We start from the raw sequence: 21,316 nt of genomic DNA, 5'->3' as shown, positions 1-21,316 counted from the left end.
GACACTTTGTTTGTTCTTTGTTTGTTCATGTGATGTAACATAAACATTTATTTTACTTATATGGACTGAGTTGGCCGGATGGCATGAATTGGTGCCAGATGCAGCACAGGCTTGTAAAAGTATGGCAGTGTGTGGTGCTGGCGCATTGGGTTAGGTTCTCATTTATTGATTGTTAGCAAAGGAGACAATGCCATTGACTTGATGAGGCATCGATGCCTTGGACGCCTAGCAGAAGGCTCACTGGATCAAAGCGTCCCTGATCAAAGCATCCCTGTCCCCAAGTAGGTTCCTGTCCTCTGCCTCGAGGTCCTCTCCCCGCGCCTCCCCAGGCTTTTCCTCTGAGCCATCACTTTCCTCAGCCTCCACTAGGTCCCACCTTGCCAAAGCCAGGTTGTGCAGGGCGCAGCATGCAACGACTATGAGGGAGACATGCTCTGGCGAATACTGCAATGCTCCCCCTTGACCGATCCAGTCACCTGAAGCGCATCTTCATGCCCGATGATCCTCTCTACCACCGCCCTTGTGGAGGCATGACTCCTGTTGTATCTCTCCTCAGCCTCAGTTTTTGGGTAATGGAGTGGGGTCATCAGCCACCTCTTCACGGGGTAGCCTGTGTCACCCAGGAGCCATCCATCGACTCGTGCAGGAGCCATGAACAACTTTGGTACCTGTGTGTGCTGCAAGATGTAAGCATCGTGTGAGCTCCCAGGGTAACGGGCACAAACTTGGAGAATCCGTGTCCTGTGGTCACATACGATCTGAACATTCATTGTGTGGAACCCCTTTCTGTTGGTGAAAGCTCCAGGCTCACCTGACATTACGCCAATTGCATCTCCATTGTTGCATCTGAACACCTCAAAGCCATTCCGGAGCATTTTCTCCTGCACATAACTTCTTCCATTTATCATTTTAATTTGGCCAAATAAAAATTCACCTTCTCTTTCACTGGCTACGGGACTTCAAGAACTTGCAGCAATGACAAATGTCTTGCATAAACAGAGTTGACAAAGAAAAGGCAACAGCTTCCAGATCTATTACACAACCGGGTCTACTGCCAGTTCTACAATTGCTGGCTGATGTCTATGTTCCATGTACGTAAGCAAGACCCTTGGTACAAGTGCCATTTATTGAATTTTGGCCCCAGACAATACCAGCCCAGTAGATAACAATTGTGAACCATATGCCCATTCCAACCAGCGAGAATGGTTGAAAACTTAAAGGAATCAGAATCTGCAAATCGTCTTTTCAACATGGCATTTGCAGCAGGACCAACTAGTCTTATGGTGTAACTCTACAGAAACAGTGCAGGAATTTAGCTTCTAGCCTAGTAGTTTTAACTATCTTTCTTCTGCCCGAGAAGGTATCAAGGAGACAACCACAACTAGGCCCACTACTGGCTCCACACCAGGTGAGTGATGGTTTCTTTCAAGATACTGTAGAGGACCATTGAGAACAGTCAGTCACTTTGTTTCAAAAGCTCCCAGATAATAAAATCCATTACTTTACACATTTATATATTTAGGCCATAACTTCCAGAGTGAATAGGTTGAAATGTAATTATTTGAATGAAACTAGATCAGAGTGTGCGCCAGAGGACGAATGGTATATCTATACTTGTGTTCTCTTAGAACTTGTTCACTTCCCAACTTCTACTGAACATTTTTGAAATAATGCCCTGACATTTGAATGAAATGTAAAAAGACAGAAAATAAATACTGGCATTTATATAACTCCTTTCATGATCACTGGCCATCTCAAAGCACTTTACACTTCAAAAAGTATTTCATTGGCTGTAGTCATTGTTGGAATATAGAAAATTTAGGATGCAAGATGGTAAGGACTGGAAACGAAATATATCATGTTATAACGTCTAGGGGAAAGATCGAGAAAGGGGGAGGAATAGTTGGAGTGCTTAAAGATAAAATGACTTCAATGCTAACAGAAGATACAATGAGAGGTAAACAATCAGATGTTGAGATTGTAGTGTAGTTGTTTGATTGTTTTTCTTGTTTTTCAGAAGGGGTCACTACAACAATAACGCTGACTACAACCAAGTTCACACCAGGTCAGTGATGGCTGTTTTGAAATGCAATAGCAAGATTAGTGGCTCAAGTTATCATATTCTAACAACTTCCACACAGTGAAACTCCACTGCTTTAACCCTTGTAGATATTTACAGACGTAACTGGTTGATAGGTTAACTACTTGAAAGAAGCTAGATCAGAGTCTGTTCCTGCAGTGTCCATGTTTCTGTATACCACTACCTCTCTTTAACACCTAATTTCAACTCACTCAAAACCCATTCATATATACAGAGTCAAAATTGAGCCCCGTGGTCGCTATTTGCTTAACAACTTTTATTCATTTTTTTTAACCAGCAATAACAAGCTCGACATATTTGACTTTCCTTCAAGTGTAAAGAAACAAAACTAAGCATGTGCTGATTTCTTCATTTGTCCTGTACTTTGAAATCGTTCCTTTGAAATGTAATCAATGATAAAATGTTGTCTTGTCACTTTCATATTGATGTTTGCTTTTGTTAATTGACACACGAGAAAATTCTTCATCCAGTTATTGCTGTGGTAAAAATATTTCTCCTCGTTCTTTGTACATTAATATCAAGAAAGAGCCAGCTGTTGAGGTTTTTAATACTGCAGAATTTGAAATTGGAGTTCAGTTTCTTTTCTTTCTGTTCAAAAGTGACAACTGCACCAAAAGGAACAACCACCTCAACTGCTATTGAGAGAACTACAACAACCAGTAAGTGATGTCTTTGTTCAATATTCATCACTGGCCTGTCACATCAGTTCATTGTTTTGCTCTAATACAGCTTTCAGGCAATGCCAGTCCATTTATTCCGTCTTCCACAGGCATCTATTTGGATGGAAGTGCTTGAAAATTTACGAAAATCTGAATCTGCAATTAATTTTGTATGCATTACTTTTGCATCAACATCACTCCAGTTGTTTTATGGGCAAACTATATTGGAAAATTATGGGGCTTATGTGGTGGTGAAATAGTTTGCTCATTCTTTATGCCTTATTGTCAATTAAATAACCGAATGCTGGAACTCTATTAATACTGCTGGATTTGCAGTCAGAGTACAGCGGTTTTCAATGTTTTCCTTTTCTTGCAGAAGTGACATCTACATCAACAGTACCAACAACTGTGTCTACAGCCAGCTCTACAGCTGGTAAGTGATGCTTTCTTTCAATATCTTCCTCTCCCCTGTTATACAGTCCCGTGGGTTCGAGGATGTCTTGCTTCCAGGCTTTTGAATTGGAATTAGGTGGTTTTGAATGTTATTTTCTTGTCAGCAGTGTCAACAACAACACAGGAAAGAACTACCACACCTGTGACTGAGAAAACTACTACAGCAGGTAAGTGATGTCTCCTTTCAATATTCACCAGCAAGTCTGTTCACATTGAGATGCTTTTCCCTTTTGCAGCTTTCAAGAAATCTCCATCCATTCATTCAGTCTTGTACACGCTGCCTTTTCGATATAAATGGTTGAAAATTTACTTAAATCTGAATCATCAACTACATCACTTACATTGTAAACATCACTTTTGTAGCAAGATCAATGTGATAGTTTTATGGTCAAACTCTATAGGAAAGCTATGGTATTTACATTGTGGTGAAGGGGATTTCATTATTTCTCCTGTTCCTCAGAAGGGGTCACTTCGCAATTAGAAAAACGCTGTTGTGACAAGTTCTCCCGGAGGAGTTTTTCCCATCGGAAGAATAAAATAATTGATGTTTCAACAGTTTTAACTGTGAATTTGCTGACTTCTTCACACATTTGTCTCCTTTAGTTGCTACTTATTCTCACACACGTTTTCATTACGATTTTCCACTCTGTTACTAAACTGTATAATTTCCACTTCAAGCTGCTCGCAGGCTGAATACTTTTCAATTCTATTACAATCATTGCCAAATATTGTGAAAAGATTGGCCCTTGCTTACAGAGCTCTTTATATTATTAATGTTTCAGAGCGATATCATGAAAAAATTCATTTGAAGCATTCTCAAATGCTGACTTGCTGCTGTCACATTTATGGTCCCCATTGGTTAGTTCATGAGTGTCTCATATGTTCTCCTACATTTCTCCTTTTCTCTTACAGAGCTCGTCTGCCATGGCAAATGGTCACCCTGGATTAATGAACATACACCTTCTGAGGACAGCCCAGGCGATTTTGAATTGCTTGATCCCAAAGATAATGAATACTGTTCCTTCCCTACTGAAGTAATCACTAACATTCAGTGTCGATTTGTTGATCAGCCTGAGAGACCAATAAGCGAGTCACCAGACAATGTGACATGCGACAAAGACAAAGGGCTCACCTGTGTAGTCTCTAAAAGTGCTTTCGAAGAGAAAAGATTTTGTTTTGACTACCAAGTTCGCATTTGCTGTGAGCCAGTGTCACCAGTGAGCACAACGAGCACCAGTACAACCTCCACTTCGGGTAAGTGAGAAACTTATTTACAAGTTAATAATATATTCAGGTTAAATCAAACTTGCTTAATAACATAAAGCAGATAAAGAAATCATAATACCTAGTGAGTAGCTGTACTTACCAATTTCCCCAATATTTGTGCCTTAATATCAATAATGTATCTCAGTTGTAAAATTCTCAATACTGTAGGATTTCGTTCACACTGGGATGCTTTTCTCATTTGCAACTTTCAAGAAATCTCCATCCATTCATTCAGTCTTGTACACGCTTTCTTTTCGATGTAAATAGTTGAAAATTTACTCAGATCTGAATCATCATTCAGTTTTGTAAACTTCACTTTTGTAACAAGATCAGTGTGTTGGTTTTATGCCCACAATATATAGGAAAGCTATGGTATTTACATTGTGGTGCAGTGGCTTTCATTATTCTTCTTGTTCCTCAGAAGGGTTGACTACAATAGTGAAACCAACTAAAACTGGGTCCACTATTGGCTCCAGACTGGGTAAATAACGGCCTCTTTTGATAAACAGCAGCAAGACCAGGAAAGAAGTGAAATAAAAAGTTAGTGCTGGAAAAATTGAGCAGGCCCGGCAACACCTGCTGGGTGTTTCCAGCACTTTCTGATTTTGTCTCAGGTTTCCAGATCCACAATATTTTGCTTTTACTCAAGTGAAAGAGTTGATCTTCTTTCAGCACACACTAGAAGTTCATCACTTCACCATGGGTAGATACTGTGGCCTTACTTTCCAAAGGGAAATGGATGAAATTTTTATTCCATGAATGAAGGTAGATCAGGGGCCATGGCTGAGGGGAACTGAAGTGCGCAGCATCTTTCACACCAGTGCGCCAATCTCAAATTCACCTTTTAGGCCATGTCAGTCCATTCAATCATGTGGACCTTATGTGGGTGGAAGTGATTGAATATTTGTAGACATCTGAATCCAGATGTAGATTTTAAACATCATATTTGCAACAAAGCCAATAAAATAAATCTTACAGTGCCTTTATGTTTATGCTATGGGTTTGAATATGGGCATAATTTTACTGCCCCATTTCGGTCGGGGTGATGATGTGGGGGCATAAAACGGGGCAAGCCGTTCAAAGCTCCATTGACTTTGTCAGGAGTGCAAAATCCCTCCAGCATAAAATTCTGGCCTATGTTTGTTGTACTCCAGAAGTAATCACTACAGCAGTGAATCCAACTACAACCAGGTCCACTACCGGCTCCCATCCTCTGAGTGATGGCTCCTTTTGATATACAGGAGCATACGCCAGCTGTCTTGTTTCAACATCTTCCAGATATTTAGCCTATATCTGCCAGAGTGAATTGGTTGTCAACTGAACTACCTGAATGAAGCTCAATAAGAGTCTGCACAGGAGGAGAAATGTTGTAACTATTTTTGTATATACATCAATCTCTCCTAGTATCAATTGATCACCAACTTTTACTGAACTTTATCTTTAAAAAGCACCCTGACATTTTAATGAAATGGAAAATCTGCATTGCAAGTTGATTCTGATCCCCTGGATTTTTTTTATCAATTGCAGTAGATTCAGTAACATATCTTGTCAAAGGATGCTTCCTTTGTCATGATGTGATTGTTAAAATTCTTCATAAAAGTATACACTGGACCCTTTTGCCAAATTCCACTTTCAGCCAATGCCAGTATATTTTGTGCAATCTTGTAGGCACTTAATTTTATTTAGTTTAAAAATTTAAAAGCTTCTGAATCTGCAGATAGATTTTTCAACATCAGGTTTGGGAAGAAAAACACATTAGAAGAGTCTAATAGCGGGAATAAATAGGTATTTAGGTTCTATTGTAGTGTTCTAACATTCTATTCATCGTTCTTCAAAAGGGATTACTAGCACAGTGAAACCAACCACAACCAGATCCACTACACAGACTTACAACAAAGATATATCCCAGTGAAAAAGAAGGATTCTAGGAAGGGGATAAAGCAACCATGGTTAACCAAGGAAGTTAAGGATAGTATCAAATTGAAAGGAAAATCAAACAATGTGGCAAAGATTAGTGCTAAGCCAGAAGATTAAGGAACTTTTCAAACTAACAAAAGATGAAAAAAAAATGGAGAAAATAAACTTTGAAGGAAAACTAGCAAGTAATATAAAGAACAGACAATAAGAGTTTTTTTTAATGTATAAAAATGAAGAGAGAGGCCAAAGTGAAAACAGGCCCCTTAGAGAATGAGGCTGAAGAAATAATAATGGGGAACCAGGAAATGGCAGAGGAGTTGAATAAATACTTTGCATCAGTCTTCACGGTAGAAGACACTAATAGCATTTCAAAAATACTAAATAATCAAGGGCAAAACGGGAGGAGGGAATGAATAGAATAACTATCACTAGAGAAAAATTACTAGGGAAACTAAAGGGTCTAAAGGCCGATAAGTCCCCTGGACCTGAAGGGTTACATTTAAGGATATTAAAGGACGTAGCTACACAAATAGTGGATGTACTGGTAGTAACCTTCCAAGAATCTTTACATTCTGAAAACGCCCCAGAAGACTGGGAAACTGCAAATGTAAAGCTCTTATTGAAAAAGGGAGGGAGACAAAAACAGGTAACTCTAGGCCAGTTAGCTTAATATTCATAATTGGGAGAATGTTAGAGTCTATTATAAAGGATGTAATAGTAGAGCATTTATAAATGCATAATATAATCGAGTAGAGTCAGCAAGGCTTCATGAAGAAGAAATCATGCCTGACAAATTTATTAGAATTCTTTGAGGAGGTAACAAGCAGGATAGTTAAAGGGGAACCAGTAGATGTAATATGTTTGGATTTCCAAAAGGCGATCGATAAGGTACCGCACATAAGGCTACTTAATAAGATAAGAGCCCATGGTGTTGAGGGTAGTATAATAGCATGGTTAGAGGACTTGCTAACTAATTGAAGACAGACAGTTGAGATAAGCAGGGCATTTTCAGGATGGCAGCCTGTAACTAGTGGAGTGCCACAGGGATCAGTGCTGGGGCCGCAAGTATTTACAAGATATGTTAATGACTTAGATGAGGGAAGTGAATATACTATCGCCGAGTTTGCGGATGAGACAAAAATATGTGGGAAGGTGAGTGATGAGGATGACACAAAGAGCCTACAGAGGTATATAGACAGGTTAAGTGAGTGGGCAAAACCTTGGCAGATGGAATATAATGTGGGAAAATGTCAGGTTATGAATTTTGGCAGGAAAAGTAGAAGAGCTGAATATTATTTAAATGAAGAAAGACTTCAGAAAGCTACAGCACAGAGGGATTTGGGGATCCTCGTGCATGAATCCCAAAAACTAACATACAAGTTCAGCAGGTAATAGGGAAGGCAAATGGAATGTTGACATTTATTTCAAAGGGAATGGAGCTTAAAAATAAGGAAGCCTTGCTAAAGCTATACAAGGCACTAGTTAAACCACACCTAGAATACTGTGAACAATTTTGATCCCCTTATCTAAGGAAAGATAGACTGGCATTGGAGGCAGTCCAAGAAGTTTCACGAGGTTGATTGCGGGTATGGAGGGATTTTCTTATGAGGAGAGGTTGAGTAGGTTCGGCCTGTACTCATTGGCGTTTAGAAGAATGAGAGGCGACCTTATTGAAACCTATCCTAGAGGGCTTGACAGGGTAGATGCTGAGAGGTTGTTTCCCCTTGTGGGAGAGTCTAGCACCAGAGGGCATAATCTCAGATTAGGGGTTGCCCATTTATGACAGAGATGAGGAGGAATTTATTCTCTCAGAGGGGAGTGAGCCTGTGGAATTATTTACTGCAGAGGGCTATAGAGGCTGGGTTGTTAAGTATATTCAAGGCTGAGACAGATTTTTAATCAGTAAGGGAATCAGGGGTTACAGGGGAAAGGCAGGAAAATGGAATTGAGGACTATCAGATCAGCCATGATCTCATTGAATGGCGGAGCAGACTCGATGGGCTGAATGTACTACTTCTGCTCCTATGTCTTATGTTCTTGTGGTCTACTGGTCCCACACCAGGTGAGCGATGGCTTTGTTCAGTGGTAGCAAGAGAAATAAATAAGTCAACCAGTTTCAACAACTCCCACAGACAAGAAGCCCATTATTTCACCACTTCTCGATAATGGGCCCTTTCTTTTCAAAGGGAAATGATTGAAATATTTCTGATTGAAACTTGAAAGAGTGTTTATGTTAGTTTTTGTTTTACTTGTCAATGTGTGAAGAAAAGGAATCTAGTTATTATGGAAAAGGTGCTTGATGGCCAGCATGGACAGGATGGGCCGAAGGGCCTGCTCCTGTGCTGTATAACTCTATGACTCTATGACTACTGTGGTAGTTAAAAGTAATGTTTCACCATTCGTTATTCTCTAGAAATAATAATATAACCTAATGGTAAAACTATCTTCATTCTGCAAAATTTGGAGTTTTCTCTATTGATCATGAATGTTTCACTTTTGTTCAGCAGAGACAACTACACCAAGAGCAACAACCACCACTTCTGTTAGTGGGAAAACTACTACAATAGGTAAGTGAAGTTTTCTTTCAATATTTACCAGCAAGTCTGCTCACACTTTTCTCAAATTCACCTTTCAGACAATGCCAATCCAGTCCAGTCTAGTGAGCAAAAATTGTGGAAAATTTAAAGACAATCGCCCTTCAGACAATTTTGTGAATGTAACATTTGAAGTAAAACCAATGATAAAACTCCATAGGAATAATTAATTATTCAGGTTCTAGTTCAGATTATTGTTCTGGTCCTTCAGAAGGGGTCACTACAACAGTGAAGGCAACTACAACTGGATCCACTACTGGCTCCACACAAGGTGAGTGATGGCTCCTATTGATATAGAGTAACAAAACCAGAAACAAAAGCCATCTTGCTTCAACAACTCCCAGGCAGTGGGAGGACATTATTTCATTCCCTGTAGCAATTTAGCCCATTCCTTCAAGAGGAAACTGGTTGAAAATCAACTGCTTGAATGATCCTCAATCAGAGTGTGAGCATTGAAGAGAAATGTTGTGTCCATGTCTATGTACGCCTCTGTTCCTCTTAGGCTCAACTTGCTTCCCAACATTTACTGAACATTTTAGAAATAATCCACTGACATTTAATGAAATGTAAAGTATGCACTGGTCGATGAGGATACTGTACACAATTTACATTTCCTAGAGAATCATTATCAAATCTTGTCAAAGGATGATCCTCTTGACATTGTATTATTAATATATTTCCCTTTTCTTCTTTTGTCCAGAAGTTTGAAATAGTTCTTTTGAAACACAACTGATTATGCAAATGTTGTCTTTCCCATGCTTTTGCTGATATTTTGTTTAATGGAAAGAAAGAGAAACAAGCTCATTTTTATTATTGCTGTGGTTTAGAAAAAAACCTTTTCCTCATATTTTGTACACTAGTATTAATATGATAACCTCCTGGTGGAACTTGAATACTGTGGGATTTGAAATTGAACTTCAATGGTTTTGATTGTTCTTCTTGCTCTTCAGAAGTGACCACGACAACAGTGAAATCAACTCCAACCAGGCTCACTCCCGGCTCCACACCTGGTGAGTGATGGCTTCTTTCGATATACAGTAGCAAAACCAGTGACACGAGCCGTCTTGTTTCAACAACTTCCAGACAGTGGAAGTCCATTACTTCACACTTGTCGATATTTAGTCCAGAACTTCCAGAGTGAACTGGGTGATAACTGACACGTTCAGACGAAGCTTCATCAGAATGTGCACATGAGGAAAAATGTTTTATACATCTTTCTACATGCAACGTTCTCTCATAGAATCTAATTGCTTACCAATGTTTACGGAGCTTTTGTTAAATAGTGGCCCCTCATTCAAATAATCTGGAAAATGTGCATTAAACACATTGATGGTTATGTGCAGCATCTTTTTCAAAATCCAGTAGTTTCAATAACATATCTTATGAAACATAGCATGGCAGGATTGTTGATATCCTTCCATTTTCTTCCCTCGCCCTGTAACTAAAAAGAAAATTTTGAAAGAAAATCAAATATGCAAATATTGATTTGTCTTTCTCCTGTTTAAGTTTGGTCCCTTGTACGTGAAGTTAGTTGAGGTAGTCAGTCGCTGTTGTCAATACTTTCCTCATTCTTTATGCCTTATTGTCAATTAAATAACCGAATGCTGGAAGTCTATTAATGCTACTGAATTTGCAGTCAGAGTGCAGCGGTTTTCAATGTTTTCCTTTTCCTTCAGAAGTGACAACTCCATCAACCGTGACAACAACAGTGTCTAGAGCCAGTTCGACAACTGGTAAGTGATGCTTTCTTTCAATATCTCCCTCTTGCCTGTTAGACAATCCCTTGGGTTCGAGGATAACTTGCTTCCATTCCGGTTTGAGGAATTCTATCATAGCAGTTAAGTCCAATGCAGGATCTGCAGGTTCTGGCACATGCAGAGCAGATGGTGTTTGGAGGGTCGTGTAGATGACTTGTTTGGAGGTGTGTGTGCTCATTCCGCTGACTCGAGTTTGTCTCTGCGACAAATCTCTTGATGTCTTCCCAAATGCAACGTCTCCATTTTGGTCAGTCAGAGGCCAGGGCCTCCCATGGATCGACAGGGAGGTCTGAACTCAAGGGTAAGCTTTGAGGACATCCCGGAAGAGTTTCCACTGCCCTCCTGGGAGTCTCCTGCTGTGACCTAGTTCCAGGTAGAGTAGTTGCTATTGGAGTCTGGTGTCAGGGATACAAATGACATCTCCTGCCCAGCAGAGCTTGTTTTGAGTAATTGTCACCTTCCTGCTGAACATGTTGTCTTGGGAGAGGATGACCTTTTTCTCAGGTTTGTGATGCTGGATCCCAATTCTCATTTCAATTACTCTTACAACTGCGCCTTGATCAACCTTCATACAGTTCATGCAGGTCCATCAGTTCAGTTCTTTAGACCCAAAACCAATTCCTTGGGAAGGGATTATTTGAAAAGTTCAGTATTCTCAATCTGCAGACAATGGCATTTTCACAATTACAAAAACGCTGTTGTGATTAGTTCTCCCAGAAGAGTTTTTCCCCATCGGAGGAATTACAGAATGAATGTTTTAAGAGTTTTAACTGCAAATTTGGACACTCCTCCCCACATCTGTCTCCTTTAGTTGCTAAATATTCTCACACACATTTTCATTAAGATTTTCCACCCTGATACTAAACTGTATAATTTCCACTTCAAGCTGCTCGCAGGCTGAATAATTTTCAATTCTATTGGAATCATTGCCAAACGTTGTGAAAAGATTTGCCTTTGCTCTGGTGTTGATATCATTAATGTTTCAGAGCATTATCACGAAATAATGCATTTGAAGCATTTTCAGATGCTGACTTACTGCTTTGACATTTATGATCCCCATTTTTGAGTGTCTCATCTTCTCCTACATTTCTCCTTTTCTCTTACAGAGGTCGTCTGCCATGGCAAATGGACACCCTGGATTAATGAACATACACCTTCTGAGGACAGCCCAGGCGATTTTGAATTGCTTAACCCCAAAGATAATGAATACTGTTCTTTCCCTTCTGAAGTAATCACTAACATTCAGTGTCAATTTGTTGATCAGCCTGAGAGACCAATAAGCGAGTCACCAGACAATGTGACATGCGACAAAGACAAAGGGCTCAACTGTGAGGTCTCTAAAAGTGCTATGGAGGAGAAAAGATTTTGTTTTGACTACCAAGTTCGCATTTGCTGTGAGCCAGTGTCACCAGTGAGCACAACAAGCACCAGTGCAACCTCCACTTCGGGTAAGTGAGAAAGATATTTGGCAGTTCATAATATCTTCATGTTAAATCATACTTGTTTAATAACATAAAGCAGATAAAGCAATCATGATACCTAGTGAGTAGCTGTACTTAGCAATTTCCTCAAGATTTGTGCCTTAATATCAATAATGTATCCCAGTCGTAACATTCTCAATACTGTAGGATTTGGAATTGGAATTCGGTGATTTTGAAAGTTATTTTCTTGTCAGCAGTGTCAACAACAAAACAGGAAACAACTACCACACCTGTGACTGAGAAAACTACTACAGCAGGTAAGCGATGTCTCCTTTCACTATTCACCAGCAAGTCTGTTCACACTGGGATGCTTTTCCCTTTTGCAGCTTTCAAAGAATCTCCATCCATTCATTCAGTCTTGTACACGCTGCCTTTTGGATGTAAATGGTTGAAAATGTACTCAGATCTGAATCATCATTTAGTTTTGTTAACTTCACTTTTGTAGCAAGATCAGTGTGTTGGTTTTATGCCCACAATATATAGGAAAGCTATGGTATTTACATTGCGGTGCAGTGGCTTTCATTATTCTTCTTGTTCCTCAGAAGGGTTGACTTCAACAGTGACACCAACTACAACTGGGTCCACCACTGGCTCCAGACAGGGTAAGTAAAGGCTTCTTTTGATAAACAGCAGCAAGACCAGGAAAGAAGTGAAATAAAAAGATAGTGCTGGAAAAATTGAGCAGGTCTGGCAGCACCTGCTGAATATTTCCAGCACTTTCTGCTTTAGTCTCAGATTTCGAGCATTCACAATATTTTGCTTTTACTCGAGTGAAAGTGGTGATCTTCTTCAGGCACACACTAGAAGTTCATCACTTCACCATGGGTAGATACTGTGGCCTTACTTTCCAAAGGGAAATGGATGATATTTTTACTCCTCGAAAGAAGGTAGATTAGGGGCCATGGCTGAGGGGAACTCTTGTGTGCATGAGTGTTCACACCAGTGCACTGTTCACAAATTCACCTTTTAGGCAATGTCAGTCCATTCAGTCATGTGGACCTGATGTGGGTGGAAGTGATTGAATATATGGAGACATCGGAATCCAGATGTACTATTTTACACATCATGTTTGCAGCAAAGCCAATAAAATAAATCTTACAGTGGAACACGATTAGCCTTTATGTTGTATTGCAGTGGGTTTGATTATGTTTCTTGTCCCTCAGAAGTGACCACGACAAGAGTGATATCAACTGCAACCAGCTCCACTCCCGGCTCCACACCGGGTGAGTGATAGTTTCTTTCGATATACAGTAGCAAAACCAGTGACACGAGCCGTCTTGTTTCAACAACTTCCAGACAGTGGAAGTCCATTACTTCACACTTGTCAATATTTAGTCCAGAACTTCCAGAGTGAACTGGGTGATAACTGACACGTTCAGACGAAGCTCGATCAGAATGTGCACATGAGGAAATATGTTTTATCCATGTTTCTGTATGCACCGTTCTCTCATGGAATTAACTTGCTCACCAATGTTTACAGAACCTTTTCTTAACTAACGGCCTGAAATTTACATAATATGGAAAATGTCCATTGCACGTTGATGGTGATAGGCAGCATCTTTTTCAATGTCCAGTAGTTTCAAATTCATATCTTGTCAATGATGTTCCGCTTAGAATGCTGAGATTGTTCATATTCTTCCATTTTATTCTTTCACCTGTAACTTTAAAGAATATTTTTGAAACAGAACCAAATATGCAAATATTGATTTGTCTTTCTCCTGTTTAATTTGGTCTTTTGTACTTGAAGTTTGTTGAGGTAGTCAGTCGCTGTTGTCAATACTTTCCTCATTCTTTATGCCTTATTGTCAATTAAATAACCGAATGCTGGAAGTCTATTAATGCTGCTGAATTTGCAGTCAGAGTGCAGCGGTTTTCAATGTTTTCCTTTTCCTTCAGAAGTGACAACTCCATCAACTGTAACAACAACAGTGTCTAGAGCCAGTTCTACAACTGGTAAGTGATGATTTCTTTCAATATCTCCCTCTTGCCTGTTAGACAATCCCTTGGGTTCGAGGATAACTTGCTTCCATTCCGGTTTGAGGAACTCTACCATAGCAGTTAAGTCCAATGCAGGATCTGCAGGTTCTGGCACATGCAGAGCAGATGGTGTTTGGAGGGTCGTGTAGATGACTTGTTTGGAGGTGTGTGTGCTCATTCCGCTGACTCGAGTTTGTCTCTGCGAGGAATCTCTTGATGTCTTCCCAAATGCAATGTCACCATTTTGGACAGTCAGAGGCCAGGGCCTCCCATGGATCGAGAGGGAGGTCTGAACTCAAGGGTAAGCGTTGAGGACATCCCGGAAGTGTTTTCACTGCCCTCCTGGGAGTCTCCTGCTGTGACCTAGTTCCAGGTAGAGTAGTTGCTATTGGAGTCTGGTGTCAGGGATACAAATGACATCTCCTGCCCAGCAGAGCTTGTTTTGAGTAATTGTCACCTTCCTTCTCAACATGTTGTCTTGGGAGAGGATGACCTTTTTCTCAGGTTTGTGATACTGGATCCCAATTCTCATTTCAATTACTCTTACAACTGCGCCTTGATCAACATTCGTACAGGCCATGCAGGTCCATCAGTTCAGTCCTTTAGACCCAAAACCACTTCATTGGGAAGGGATTATTTGAAAAGTTCAGTATTCTCAATCTGCAGACAATGGCATTTTCACAATTACAAAAACGCTGTTGTGATTAGTTCTCCCAGAAGAGTTTTTCCCCATCGGAGGAATTACAGAATGAATGTTTTAAGAGTTTTAACTGCAAATTTGGACACTCCTCCCCACATCTGTCTCCTTTAGTTGCTAAATATTCTCACACACATTTTCATTAAGATTTTCCACCCTGATACTAAACTGTATAATTTCCACTTCAAGCTGCTCGCAGGCTGAATAATTTTCAATTCTATTGGAATCATTGCCAAACGTTGTGAAAAGATTTGCCTTTGCTCTGGTGTTGATATCATTAATGTTTCAGAGCATTATCACGAAATAATGCATTTGAAGCATTTTCAGATGCTGACTTACTGCTTTGACATTTATGATCCCCATTTTTGAGTGTCTCATCTTCTCCTACATTTCTCCTTTTCTCTTACAGAGGTCGTCTGCCATGGCAAATGGACACCCTGGATTAATGAACATACACCTTCTGAGGACAGCCCAGGCGATTTTGAATTGCTTAACCCCAAAGATAATGAATACTGTTCTTTCCCTTCTGAAGTAATCACTAACATTCAGTGTCAATTTGTTGATCAGCCTGAGAGACCAATAAGCGAGTCACCAGACAATGTGACATGCGACAAAGACAAAGGGCTCAACTGTGAGGTCTCTAAAAGTGCTATGGAGGAGAAAAGATTTTGTTTTGACTACCAAGTTCGCATTTGCTGTGAGCCAGTGTCACCAGTGAGCACAACAAGCACCAGTGCAACCTCCACTTCGGGTAAGTGAGAAAGATATTTGGCAGTTCATAATATCTTCATGTTAAATCATACTTGTTTAATAACATAAAGCAGATAAAGCAATCATGATACCTAGTGAGTAGCTGTACTTAGCAATTTCCTCAAGATTTGTGCCTTAATATCAATAATGTATCCCAGTCGTAACATTCTCAATACTGTAGGATTTGGAATTGGAATTCGGTGATTTTGAAAGTTATTTTCTTGTCAGCAGTGTCAACAACAAAACAGGAAACAACTACCACACCTGTGACTGAGAAAACTACTACAGCAGGTAAGCGATGTCTCCTTTCACTATTCACCAGCAAGTCTGTTCACACTGGGATGCTTTTCCCTTTTGCAGCTTTCAAAGAATCTCCATCCATTCATTCAGTCTTGTACACGCTGCCTTTTGGATGTAAATGGTTGAAAATGTACTCAGATCTGAATCATCATTTAGTTTTGTTAACTTCACTTTTGTAGCAAGATCAGTGTGTTGGTTTTATGCCCACAATATATAGGAAAGCTATGGTATTTACATTGCGGTGCAGTGGCTTTCATTATTCTTCTTGTTCCTCAGAAGGGTTGACTTCAACAGTGACACCAACTACAACTGGGTCCACCACTGGCTCCAGACAGGGTAAGTAAAGGCTTCTTTTGATAAACAGCAGCAAGACCAGGAAAGAAGTGAAATAAAAAGATAGTGCTGGAAAAATTGAGCAGGTCTGGCAGCACCTGCTGAATATTTCCAGCACTTTCTGCTTTAGTCTCAGATTTCGAGCATTCACAATATTTTGCTTTTACTCGAGTGAAAGTGGTGATCTTCTTCAGGCACACACTAGAAGTTCATCACTTCACCATGGGTAGATACTGTGGCCTTACTTTCCAAAGGGAAATGGATGATATTTTTACTCCTCGAAAGAAGGTAGATTAGGGGCCATGGCTGAGGGGAACTCTTGTGTGCATGAGTGTTCACACCAGTGCACTGTTCACAAATTCACCTTTTAGGCAATGTCAGTCCATTCAGTCATGTGGACCTGATGTGGGTGGAAGTGATTGAATATATGGAGACATCGGAATCCAGATGTACTATTTTACACATCATGTTTGCAGCAAAGCCAATAAAATAAATCTTACAGTGGAACACGATTAGCCTTTATGTTGTATTGCAGTGGGTTTGATTATGTTTCTTGTCCCTCAGAAGTGACCACGACAAGAGTGATATCAACTGCAACCAGCTCCACTCCCGGCTCCACACCGGGTGAGTGATAGTTTCTTTCGATATACAGTAGCAAAACCAGTGACACGAGCCGTCTTGTTTCAACAACTTCCAGACAGTGGAAGTCCATTACTTCACACTTGTCAATATTTAGTCCAGAACTTCCAGAGTGAACTGGGTGATAACTGACACGTTCAGACGAAGCTCGATCAGAATGTGCACATGAGGAAATATGTTTTATCCATGTTTCTGTATGCACCGTTCTCTCATGGAATTAACTTGCTCACCAATGTTTACAGAACCTTTTCTTAACTAACGGCCTGAAATTTACATAATATGGAAAATGTCCATTGCACGTTGATGGTGATAGGCAGCATCTTTTTCAATGTCCAGTAGTTTCAAATTCATATCTTGTCAATGATGTTCCGCTTAGAATGCTGAGATTGTTCATATTCTTCCATTTTATTCTTTCACCTGTAACTTTAAAGAATATTTTTGAAACAGAACCAAATATGCAAATATTGATTTGTCTTTCTCCTGTTTAATTTGGTCTTTTGTACTTGAAGTTTGTTGAGGTAGTCAGTCGCTGTTGTCAATACTTTCCTCATTCTTTATGCCTTATTGTCAATTAAATAACCGAATGCTGGAAGTCTATTAATGCTGCTGAATTTGCAGTCAGAGTGCAGCGGTTTTCAATGTTTTCCTTTTCCTTCAGAAGTGACAACTCCATCAACTGTAACAACAACAGTGTCTAGAGCCAGTTCTACAACTGGTAAGTGATGATTTCTTTCAATATCTCCCTCTTGCCTGTTAGACAATCCCTTGGGTTCGAGGATAACTTGCTTCCATTCCGGTTTGAGGAACTCTACCATAGCAGTTAAGTCCAATGCAGGATCTGCAGGTTCTGGCACATGCAGAGCAGATGGTGTTTGGAGGGTCGTGTAGATGACTTGTTTGGAGGTGTGTGTGCTCATTCCGCTGACTCGAGTTTGTCTCTGCGAGGAATCTCTTGATGTCTTCCCAAATGCAATGTCACCATTTTGGACAGTCAGAGGCCAGGGCCTCCCATGGATCGAGAGGGAGGTCTGAACTCAAGGGTAAGCGTTGAGGACATCCCGGAAGTGTTTTCACTGCCCTCCTGGGAGTCTCCTGCTGTGACCTAGTTCCAGGTAGAGTAGTTGCTATTGGAGTCTGGTGTCAGGGATACAAATGACATCTCCTGCCCAGCAGAGCTTGTTTTGAGTAATTGTCACCTTCCTTCTCAACATGTTGTCTTGGGAGAGGATGACCTTTTTCTCAGGTTTGTGATACTGGATCCCAATTCTCATTTCAATTACTCTTACAACTGCGCCTTGATCAACATTCGTACAGGCCATGCAGGTCCATCAGTTCAGTCCTTTAGACCCAAAACCACTTCATTGGGAAGGGATTATTTGAAAAGTTCAGTATTCTCAATCTGCAGACAATGGCATTTTCACAATTACAAAAACGCTGTTGTGATTAGTTCTCCCAGAAGAGTTTTTCCCCATCGGAGGAATTACAGAATGAATGTTTTAAGAGTTTTAACTGCAAATTTGGACACTCCTCCCCACATCTGTCTCCTTTAGTTGCTAAATATTCTCACACACATTTTCATTAAGATTTTCCACCCTGATACTAAACTGTATAATTTCCACTTCAAGCTGCTCGCAGGCTGAATAATTTTCAATTCTATTGGAATCATTGCCAAACGTTGTGAAAAGATTTGCCTTTGCTCTGGTGTTGATATCATTAATGTTTCAGAGCATTATCACGAAATAATGCATTTGAAGCATTTTCAGATGCTGACTTACTGCTTTGACATTTATGATCCCCATTTTTGAGTGTCTCATCTTCTCCTACATTTCTCCTTTTCTCTTACAGAGGTCGTCTGCCATGGCAAATGGACACCCTGGATTAATGAACATACACCTTCTGAGGACAGCCCAGGCGATTTTGAATTGCTTAACCCCAAAGATAATGAATACTGTTCTTTCCCTTCTGAAGTAATCACTAACATTCAGTGTCAATTTGTTGATCAGCCTGAGAGACCAATAAGCGAGTCACCAGACAATGTGACATGCGACAAAGACAAAGGGCTCAACTGTGAGGTCTCTAAAAGTGCTATGGAGGAGAAAAGATTTTGTTTTGACTACCAAGTTCGCATTTGCTGTGAGCCAGTGTCACCAGTGAGCACAACAAGCACCAGTGCAACCTCCACTTCGGGTAAGTGAGAAAGATATTTGGCAGTTCATAATATCTTCATGTTAAATCATACTTGTTTAATAACATAAAGCAGATAAAGCAATCATGATACCTAGTGAGTAGCTGTACTTAGCAATTTCCTCAAGATTTGTGCCTTAATATCAATAATGTATCCCAGTCGTAACATTCTCAATACTGTAGGATTTGGAATTGGAATTCGGTGATTTTGAAAGTTATTTTCTTGTCAGCAGTGTCAACAACAAAACAGGAAACAACTACCACACCTGTGACTGAGAAAACTACTACAGCAGGTAAGCGATGTCTCCTTTCACTATTCACCAGCAAGTCTGTTCACACTGGGATGCTTTTCCCTTTTGCAGCTTTCAAAGAATCTCCATCCATTCATTCAGTCTTGTACACGCTGCCTTTTGGATGTAAATGGTTGAAAATGTACTCAGATCTGAATCATCATTTAGTTTTGTTAACTTCACTTTTGTAGCAAGATCAGTGTGTTGGTTTTATGCCCACAATATATAGGAAAGCTATGGTATTTACATTGCGGTGCAGTGGCTTTCATTATTCTTCTTGTTCCTCAGAAGGGTTGACTTCAACAGTGACACCAACTACAACTGGGTCCACCACTGGCTCCAGACAGGGTAAGTAAAGGCTTCTTTTGATAAACAGCAGCAAGACCAGGAAAGAAGTGAAATAAAAAGATAGTGCTGGAAAAATTGAGCAGGTCTGGCAGCACCTGCTGAATATTTCCAGCACTTTCTGCTTTAGTCTCAGATTTCGAGCATTCACAATATTTTGCTTTTACTGGAGTGAAAGTGGTGATCTTCTTTCAGCACACACTAGAAGTTCATCACTTCACCATGGGTAGATACTGTGGCCTTACTTTCCAAAGGGAAATGGATGATATTTTTACTCCTCGAAAGAAGGTAGATTAGGGGCCATGGCTGAGGGGAACTCTTGTGTGCATGAGTGTTCACACCAGTGCACTGTTCACAAATTCACCTTTTAGGCAATGTCAGTCCATTCAGTCATGTGGACCTGATGTGGGTGGAAGTGATTGAATATATGGAGACATCGGAATCCAGATGTACTATTTTACACATCATGTTTGCAGCAAAGCCAATAAAATAAATCTTACAGTGGAACACGATTAGCCTTTATGTTGTATTGCAGTGGGTTTGATTATGTTTCTTGTCCCTCAGAAGTGACCACGACAAGAGTGATATCAACTGCAACCAGCTCCACTCCCGGCTCCACACCGGGTGAGTGATAGTTTCTTTCGATATACAGTAGCAAAACCAGTGACACGAGCCGTCTTGTTTCAACAACTTCCAGACAGTGGAAGTCCATTACTTCACACTTGTCAATATTTAGTCCAGAACTTCCAGAGTGAACTGGGTGATAACTGACACGTTCAGACGAAGCTCGATCAGAATGTGCACATGAGGAAATATGTTTTATCCATGTTTCTGTATGCACCGTTCTCTCATGGAATTAACTTGCTCACCAATGTTTACAGAACCTTTTCTTAACTAACGGCCTGAAATTTACATAATATGGAAAATGTCCATTGCACGTTGATGGTGATAGGCAGCATCTTTTTCAATGTCCAGTAGTTTCAAATTCATATCTTATCAATGATGTTCCGCTTAGAATGCTGAGATTGTTCATATTCTTCCATTTTATTCTTTCACCTGTAACTTTAAAGAATATTTTTGAAACAGAACCAAATATGCAAATATTGATTTGTCTTTCTCCTGTTTAATTTGGTCTTTTGTACTTGAAGTTTGTTGAGGTAGTCAGTCGCTGTTGTCAATACTTTCCTCATTCTTTATGCCTTATTGTCAATTAAATAACCGAATGCTGGAAGTCTATTAATGCTGCTGAATTTGCAGTCAGAGTGCAGCGGTTTTCAATGTTTTCCTTTTCCTTCAGAAGTGACAACTCCATCAACTGTAACAACAACAGTGTCTAGAGCCAGTTCTACAACTGGTAAGTGATGATTTCTTTCAATATCTCCCTCTTGCCTGTTAGACAATCCCTTGGGTTCGAGGATAACTTGCTTCCATTCCGGTTTGAGGAACTCTACCATAGCAGTTAAGTCCAATGCAGGATCTGCAGGTTCTGGCACATGCAGAGCAGATGGTGTTTGGAGGGTCGTGTAGATGACTTGTTTGGAGGTGTGTGTGCTCATTCCGCTGACTCGAGTTT

The 21,316-nt window shown here is 40.2% G+C and overlaps 1 protein-coding gene across 1 annotated transcript in view; it reads left to right on the top strand.

Annotated features, from left to right (window-relative positions):
• The window catches only part of LOC144673104 (uncharacterized), a 158,975-nt gene that overhangs the window by 44,508 nt on the left and 93,151 nt on the right, over positions 1–21,316 (top strand). The window contains exons 28-51 of the mRNA XM_078535093.1: positions 1,875–1,957; positions 2,018–2,065; positions 2,701–2,760; positions 3,137–3,193; positions 4,126–4,467; positions 8,904–8,963; positions 9,205–9,261; positions 9,941–10,000; positions 10,667–10,723; positions 11,854–12,195; positions 12,423–12,485; positions 12,771–12,818; positions 13,392–13,451; positions 14,125–14,181; positions 15,312–15,653; positions 15,884–15,943; positions 16,232–16,288; positions 16,850–16,909; positions 17,583–17,639; positions 18,770–19,111; positions 19,342–19,401; positions 19,690–19,746; positions 20,308–20,367; positions 21,041–21,097. Of these exons, the coding sequence (XP_078391219.1) occupies positions 1,875–1,957; positions 2,018–2,065; positions 2,701–2,760; positions 3,137–3,193; positions 4,126–4,467; positions 8,904–8,963; positions 9,205–9,261; positions 9,941–10,000; positions 10,667–10,723; positions 11,854–12,195; positions 12,423–12,485; positions 12,771–12,818; positions 13,392–13,451; positions 14,125–14,181; positions 15,312–15,653; positions 15,884–15,943; positions 16,232–16,288; positions 16,850–16,909; positions 17,583–17,639; positions 18,770–19,111; positions 19,342–19,401; positions 19,690–19,746; positions 20,308–20,367; positions 21,041–21,097 (2,546 nt within the window). The remainder of the gene's footprint in view (positions 1–1,874; positions 1,958–2,017; positions 2,066–2,700; positions 2,761–3,136; positions 3,194–4,125; positions 4,468–8,903; positions 8,964–9,204; positions 9,262–9,940; positions 10,001–10,666; positions 10,724–11,853; positions 12,196–12,422; positions 12,486–12,770; positions 12,819–13,391; positions 13,452–14,124; positions 14,182–15,311; positions 15,654–15,883; positions 15,944–16,231; positions 16,289–16,849; positions 16,910–17,582; positions 17,640–18,769; positions 19,112–19,341; positions 19,402–19,689; positions 19,747–20,307; positions 20,368–21,040; positions 21,098–21,316) is intronic.

Source organism: Cetorhinus maximus, unplaced genomic scaffold (assembly GCF_964194155.1).
Source record: "Cetorhinus maximus unplaced genomic scaffold, sCetMax3.hap1.1 HAP1_SCAFFOLD_271, whole genome shotgun sequence".
Lineage (NCBI taxonomy): Eukaryota > Metazoa > Chordata > Chondrichthyes > Lamniformes > Cetorhinidae > Cetorhinus > Cetorhinus maximus.
The sequence above is the reverse complement of the archived record's forward strand: the minus strand, read 5'-3'. Positions and strand labels throughout refer to the sequence as shown.